Source organism: Belonocnema kinseyi, chromosome 9 (assembly GCF_010883055.1).
Source record: "Belonocnema kinseyi isolate 2016_QV_RU_SX_M_011 chromosome 9, B_treatae_v1, whole genome shotgun sequence".
Lineage (NCBI taxonomy): Eukaryota > Metazoa > Arthropoda > Insecta > Hymenoptera > Cynipidae > Belonocnema > Belonocnema kinseyi.
In genome coordinates, this window is record NC_046665.1 from 42,387,847 (window position 1) to 42,396,347 (window position 8,501).

The 8,501-nt window shown below is 32.8% G+C and overlaps 1 protein-coding gene across 2 annotated transcripts in view; it reads left to right on the forward strand.

The window, feature by feature from the left end:
* Nucleotides 1-2,378, forward strand: part of LOC117179844 (blood vessel epicardial substance-like) — a 153,094-nt gene extending 150,716 nt beyond the window's left edge. For both annotated transcript variants that reach the window (XM_033371993.1, XM_033371992.1), the window contains exon 7: nt 1,454-2,378. In XM_033371993.1, coding sequence (XP_033227884.1) covers nt 1,454-1,477 — 24 coding nt within the window. In that variant the 3' untranslated portion in view covers nt 1,478-2,378. The remainder of the gene's footprint in view (nt 1-1,453) is intronic.
* Nucleotides 2,379-8,501: the final 6,123 nt, after the last annotated feature.

The window sequence follows — 8,501 nt, forward strand, 5'->3', positions numbered from 1 at the left end:
GAGAAAGACTGAAGACTCCGGTCCTCGCCTTCTTGGGACCACCAGCCTAGATACGTCATTGTTTAGGCTAACTCCTGGTGCCAAGTGATAAGCCTCCATCATACAGGTGGTTAAAAATTGAGACGCACATTACTCATTTGAAGAAACTTAGAACTACAAGTAGAATTGACTCCATTTCAAGTAACCTGACAATGTTTGTATCAATTAAAATGTAGAACTCTAACTTAAACATGCAAATGAATAAGAGTTTCATTCAAAATTTTTTTCTCTCTGCTTTTCTTAAACTTAAGTGATATATTTATACGATCTTTCGTGTTTACATTTTATCTTGCTTTTTATCATAATTAAATTTATTTATAGACCTACTTCAGTCTATTTTCTGCCTGCTAGAACGTGTCCTTTTTTCTTCGAAGGAACGATGCAAAGGGTTACGCTTGCGTTTAAGACGTTTAAGAACAGGGTTGCCAGCGTAGTCGATTAGGTTAGGTCAGGTTTTGTTAGATTAGGTCAGGTTTTGTTAGGTTAGGATAGGTTAAACCTTTATGTAGGTTAAGCCGAAGCTGAATGAAAAGGTACCGCAAACACAACGGGACAACACAATCAGTTTAATTGTGTTTCGTGAGGTTAGGTTAGGCTAGGTTACATTATTTCTAGGTTAGGCTCGAGTTGACCCATTCGATGTAGCACACATTTGCTGCTGGGAAAATGTGCTTCCAGAGCTTTACGTGTAGTTTAATAAATTTCTGTGAATTCAGGTTAGGTGAGGTCAGGTTCTGTTGGGTAAAGTTATGTTAAATAAGTTGATATCAGGCAAGGGTTGATCCTTCACAGTTGTCGACATGTTTTTGAAGTGAAAATTTGCATCAATGGCATTGTTTTGAAATTTATTTGCCTGAGTGCATGATTTTTCGTCATTTTTTGAGGTTATGGCTCAACCATGACGTGATGGGTGATTTTTTATACCGAATTTGAGTTCAGCGCCCCAAAATCCATAGGAATACCAGATCCGCACACTTTTTTTATGTGGCTGTGTAATCTTGTGATTTCCACTTACATTCTAACCCACAAAAATCTAGGAGATACAGATCCATGCTCCTTGGCATGCTGCGTTGCTTTTTCATTCGTAACCAGACCGAATCCTTGGCAAACATGTGATGCGCCATTTCGAGACTACTCTATTGTTTGTATTGTTCATTATTGGAAATACACGCTTAACTACCAAATCAATGCGAGAAATATGTTTTGCGAGGAATATGTTTTGCGAGGAATAATCCGACAATTCCTGCGAAGAAGTTCTTTTACAAACCATTAAAATACTTATGAAAAATCTCATAATGCTTTGATAGCTATACAATATTAAGGACATAAGTTTTTGACTAGATTAACCAAATAACATTTTTTATTTAATGTAGAGTCTAATTATTGATATAATGTAAATAAAATTTGCTTCCAGGTAACTTTTGAGACGCCTGTATGACGGTCGCTCGACGGGGAAGGCCCTGCAAGTGTTCCACTGCTCTCGTTGTCGCCGCAACGTGCTGCCTAGCCCTGTCTTATAAATCCAAAAACTCCTTGGTTCGTTTATAGATACATCGCTTAGTGTCTCTTCAAAAAAAAAAAGTCTCCAACGTTGGGCCTAATGTGATTTCATTGTGACAGTACCAAGGCGTGTTCCATCATGAAGGAACTCATTAAGAATAACAAAAAATAAACGAAAAAGGAACAATACATCAATGAATTACATGAAATTTTTCTTCAGTAAATGTGCAATGTGTAGAGACGTGCTTCATCGGAATATAAATCTAATTTACAATACTAAAAAGACAAAGTATGAAATATAATATATAAGTGAAAACTAAAGTGTAAAACGTGAAACTTGACCCACTTCCAATTAAGAGGCGATCAATCATCTTCTTCCGAACTAGAGTTACACTCGCTACGTAATATAGTGATTCATAGACTCTAATTTATAATGACCTTGAACTATGGCAGTGCCGATGATTAGATAATAGACGATATGAAAGATAAAACGAACTAATATCGATTTTCCTTTATTAAAGAATGGAAGAATTTATCAGAAAGATCTTCCCACTGAGTAGATTAAAAAAAAAAAGTATAGTAATATTATACAGGCACACGAATGAGTTTTAATTTAAAATCTTACAAATGTAATGAGAAGGTTGAAAATAGTGTAGAATTATTTTTCTTTTATGATTGTATTATTATTTTTTTATTTATTGTATTTGGAAAATGTTATTTAGGGTATTTTATGATTGCTATGATATTAGCATCACTTTCAGGGTCATTCTCCTTCAACGTGTTTATTTGCACTTATTTTTTGTTGAATAATAAAATTAGTTAAAATATTGACTATCCTATTCGGAAGTGTTCATTAGAACAGTAGTAATTCTTTCATGAACTATGAATACAGAAAGCGTTCCTATTGGTCAATCATTAAGGTTACTGAATTTTCAGAGACCAGAGGGACTTACACGTACTCAGGAAGTTTACAAATTCTGAGACTTTCAAAGATAAGTAGTTGATGCACTTTGTTGTACAGTCCGTTCTTTAATTAAATGTTATTGAGTCAAAATCAAATCTAATCAAGCCAGGGGAGCTTCCAAATTAACGATTTATCAGACATGATTCAAAAACAAAATGAAATAAGGTTAAACACACCCAGGGAATAAAATAACACACACTTAAAATTATAACTGGCGATAGGGATTTGTTTAAAATTATTATAAAGGACGATCTTAAATTCGACAGGATGCTTACCCGTATGGAAATTTCTTCGTGGGCCTAACCGGGCCCAAGTCTGGCAAAACTAGGCCCTGGCCTGGTGATCAAGCCTGGATAAAGCTAGAATGAAACGCTAAATCTGGCCAGGACCTGGCTCGATCGCCGATCCTGGCCCAGGCTCTTAACCCTAGTTCAATATCGATTCCTAGCCATTTTATTATAAGACTGCGTTTTTGTATGGAACTATTTATGGAACCACTACCAGAAGAATCTGTGATATTCTCAACCTCATTGACAAGGGGATCTTCATTTACTCTTGGAAGGTTAGAATTTATAATATTATCCTTATTTAAAAAGGCATTTGAATTGCGGGTTCATATAATACCTCTCTAGGTTAACGTTCTTCCTCGTCGTCTGCATCACTATTTACACATACAGTCACTTCGTAGGTTTAATCAAATACATACATTATATATTTTTTAATTTGTATATAATCAAAATTTTTAACATTCTTCAATCGTTTTTAAATACTCTACTCTACAAGTGCTTTTTCCCGTGCAGAAGTCGCCAGGTATCTTCCCGGTACCAGGCTTGGGCCAGGCCGGGGGCCTCGAACCTGGCTCTAGCTTGTATTTCTCAATGAATCGACCTCGACCCCGGCTAGGTAGGTTGTGGCAAAGTTCCTAAAAATCATGACAGATGGCGTTGGATTATTTTGTGCATTATCCAATATCCACATGTAACTTTGTGTGTGCTTAAAAGAGTGTCATTTTTTTAAGTCGTAAAATGCCTAAAATAATAAAAAGCCCTTGTAGAATTAGGAGATATCGAGCAAAAAGCACTATTGCATACTTACGTGTAGATTTCGAAAGTGAGTAAATTAATTTTAAATTAAAATAAGACATTAAGCTAGCGTGATTCTAACCTCTAAATAACGATCTTGTAAGTGTATTATATTTATGCAGGCGTAAACAGATATTGATGTAATTAAAAAGGATTAAGGTCGAAATGATTATATGTGTAATGTGATTTATTGTATAGATGGTGATGCAGTCAAAGAGGTAGAATCAGAACCTGAAGAGATACTTAATGAACCCGCAATTGAAACACCTTTTGTAAGTGAGAATAATATTATAAATTCTAAACTTCCAAGAGCAAATCCAGGCCCTGTCCAGATTTAGCACTTCATTCTAGCTTGACCCAGGTTTGATCACCAGGCCAGGGCCTAGTTTTGCCAGGCTTGGGCCGGGTTTGGCCCACGACCAAATTTCCACATAGGTTATTATACTCTACGAGTGCTTTTTATTATTTTAAGTGTTTTGCGACTTTCTAAAGTGACACCCTTGTAAGTAAACGCAAAGTTGTGTAGGGGATATTAGATAATTACAGAATAATCCAACGTCATCTACCATAAATTTTAGGAACTGTGCTACTACCTATCTAGCCGGGCTCGAGGTCGAGCCATTGAGAAATACAAGCTAGAGCCAGGCCTAGAACCGATGAGATACCGGGCGATTAATACATGGGTACCGATAATAAACAAACTTATCTAAATTTTTAACAGATCATCTTTATGTTCAAAGACAACAACGAATTTTGTCTACCAGTATTCATGAAATCAAAAGCTTAGAATTTATACATGTTTTTTCGCTGTTTCCATTAATGTTTTTAAACAGTTTCTCTGCTTTACACAGCGTACAATTCAAACTTGCATGCAGGATGCCAACTATGAAACTGAGTTCAATCTGGTCTGCATAAACGTGGAAGCGATATATTGGTATTTCTAGCACACCATTCATTGTCGAATTATTACATATTTATATGAAGTTTTAAAAGAAAAATTCCCGAAAAGTTCACTTGAATTTCTGTTCAAAATATCGACCCGGGACTCAAATATGCACAGTCATGGAGAATGGCCCTTCATATTCTCAGAGTAAACCTTGCAAAATTATAAGTCTTGTGAAAAACGAAGAAGTATACTTAAATAAATAAAATTATTCAGTAATTTCGTAATTTCCCTAAGGAATGAAAGATTATCTTCCTTATCATTTAAAATTTATTTATAATTTAAAGTGGAAGAAAGTCATATACTACGCTAAATTAGATTTATCTTGAAAGCTTCTTTTTAAGAACTCTAATTTCCATCAATTAGTGTTCTTATCAATCTAATTCATATTTTATGCGATTTGGAAAATCTGAATTCTTATCGAATACTGTAGTGGGATTTAATTTTCCCTTTATCTGATCATTATATATTTCGAGATTTCGTTTTTGATTTTCATATTCTTGCAGCATTTCGCTAAAATTAATAACCAACAACATCAAAGCATTCCTTCATGAAAGCGTTAAACTCGTAATTTAATTGCATTTTTAGCCTTCAAGTTTAAGGAAAACTAACGCAATATTGAATCGATTAAATTTTCGTAACTACTTCAATTTCAGACGATTAAATATTTATGATTGTATATCACGCTCAATAATTCGATCGTGTTCATATGTTGAAAACATAATCGACTCCAATTTAGAATTCTTCGTACATTTTTAGTCTTCGAATTATAAAATTTTAAAGCTAAACTTGTTTAATTTTGAACTTTCCAAAAATCAAAATCAACAAAATATATGAAGCTAACTCAATACTTATCAACGCTTATAATTTTTAAATTATAAATAAATGAAGCAGAATACTTGAAACAGCTTTCAAATTTTCTAAGAAAGTCTTTCGAAACATTAAACTCATTTGCTAACATTGCATTTTTGCGAACATTAAAAAAATGAACAAATTCAATTGAGATTCAGAATACAGTGAAACTCTTCTATAAAGCCGATTTTGGGGCTGACGGTGGGTGGGAACTAACTCATTAGAGCCCACTCCGCTTTTGTTCGTTCACGCCTGAGTCTTCGTCTGTTATGCATACCTGAGGCGCGGCGTCAATTCTCGAAAGGGCTATAGAAGGGAGGGCTATTGAAGTGTTTCACTGTAAATTTAATCCAAAAACCATTATATTTTAGTCTGAATAAAACAACGGTAACTGCAGAAAATCGAAAAATGAGTTTTTTATGTCGTTGGAATCGTGAAGAAAATATGCACCTGATTATTAGAATAATTTTTGCAAATTGTTAATGACTTTTAACATATTTATTGCTAAATTTTGGAAAACGCCGTTAACTGCAAAATTGGGCGAGTCGTGATTTGGAAGAGAGCCGTAACTGACCGTTAACTGTAGACTCAAATCATGGATAGCTGAATACGGCACAGCAAAATTTGAGTCATTTACTGGAAAAATGTACTGCTTTTTCATTCAAACATCTTGTTTAGCTTTAAGGCCATATGATGAGTGGGTCACGTGACCGGATTCCTTACTTACCGCCACTTTTTTTATTTCCCAACTTATATTCAGATGCACTCGAAACACTACATCAAGTTGAAAATTTGAGATACTAAACAAGAAGCACTAACAATGGTGGTCTAGTCCTAAATTTGTATAATGATGAAAAAAGTTTTTTGCTATAAATAATTTTTTTGCTTTTTTTATAATTATTAAAGGTTAGGACTAGACCCGCCTTTCTTAGTGCTCTTTATTTATTATCCCAAATTTTCAACTCGATGTGGTGCTTCGTGTGAAAATAAGTTGGGAAATGAGAAAGGTGGCGGTAAGGTAGGAATCTGGTCACATGACCCAATCGTCACATGGCCTTAATCCTAAATTTTTTACTTTGAAAAATTGTATCGTTTGTATGTTATTAATTATCAATTGATAAATGTTTAAGGTTTTATTTCAGATTGAAGCTTTTCCAATTTTGAATATTTTTAATTTCGACCATTTCAAACTTTCACGCTCAAATTTGAAAATCCTAATTTCAGCAATTATACATTTAAACGAAATATATATAACCACATTTATTCCATTTTTAACTTTATGATAACTTCGTTCATTCCCAAAAATAAAAACTTTGTAAACAAAAAGACTCAGTTTTGAAATATAATTTTTTTGGTAAAATGGGTTTTAAAAAAAGTGCCTGATAATGCATTGTTACTATACTTCGTTTATTCACATGAGTTATGGCTTTAAAAACTTTCTGCGTCATGTGCAAGTTAGAAATTCTAGATTCATCAATTTATGAAAAATGATATCAATAATCTGTCATCATTGTCAGTGTGAATTTAATCGATTGCTCATACTTAGTAATTGAAACGTTCGTTATAAAATTTCTATCGTAAATTTTTGATCAGATGTTTTTTAAAAGTGGGCATATGTAGGATTAGTGAAGAGCAAAGAAAAGCACGAAAATAAATCATAGCCATTTTTTATGTTAGAGTAAATAAAAGTCGTTTGAATTTTAGAATTAAAGCAATCAAGTTCTTTTGCATCGACTGTGATTAAAAATGGAAATAAATTGTATGACGTATGGGAAATTCCCATTCGAAACTCTACTTAATAAGTCGTTGTCAAATCAGGACGCCAATCGCTTATTCAATTTTAATAAGAAATAATCCTAATTAAAAAAAAATTATATATCAAAGGATAGTATATAGCAAAATAAAATTATGCAAATAAATTTCAAATACTGTCAGAAAAAACTCAAACCGGCATTTGAATTATTTTTGGCGAAAGGCGTCCGAAATGAAATTACAAGGAAAATGAGATCGAAAAAAAGTCGAAATCTGCCAACTTGATTGGTGTTGTTGATGAAGCATAAATAATATAAGAAATAAATTGATTAAGAAAAAGAGATATTGCACGAACAACAAAATTCAGAATTACCGCAATAAGTGCTTTGTAAAAAAGACAAAACGACAAAAAATCGCAGTGCTTCGCGAAAAATAAAGTGTAGATGAATATCAAAGAGTAAGAGCGCAAAATTACTATAATTGTACGCATCAATTTTAATCGATTAAGAGTCAGAATTAATAAATATGTAGATGAAAAATTGTGTGTTTGTATGTTTCTATGTTTATATAATCGTCGCGTATGAGACATTCAAAAATGTCTACAAAAGACGCACAAACAATTTCAAAATGAGATACGATTTGCGAAATATCACTGTGGCGTAGTGAGTTGAACTATACGTGAAATAGAGGCGCAGCTAAGTTAAATAAAAGGGCTGTAATATATACAATAAGATGAGATGTTGGCGGAATGGAAAAATTAAGATCTGATTCCTTTCCTGCAAAAAGTAACCCTTTTGCAAAGCACTTTAAAAAAAGTTCTAGATATCATTTTATCTTTGACGATTATATTTAAACTTATTAATAGAATGTGTTATAATCAGATAATTCTGGTTGAAGTAATACATAAATTACAAATTTTTGATATTATTCGATACAACGAACTTGAAGTGTTTCGCAATAACAATATTAGATTTCTGGGATTCAATAGAAAATCACAAACTGTTTCTAAATTTTTATTTTGAATAATAATTTATTAAATATTTCGGTAACAAAACTTGTAAAATATTCCTGTGACTGACGTTCACGAACATCAACAGAAATGAAGGGTACATATCCGCGCTGAATTTAATATTTAGCACGTATTTGAACCCTCGATTGCTCGAAATCTCTGCAAATGTGGGTAAAAAGAATTATGATTTATAAACGGTTTAGCGCACCTTATATTTTGATTTTATTATTCGAGCACGAAATATTTGTAATAAAAATTAATAAAGTTTGTAAAATATTAGATCAGATTATTTAAAATAAATAAACCGGGAGAAAAATTGAGTTTTTATAAAATTTGTAATCTCATTTTTAAATAATTATA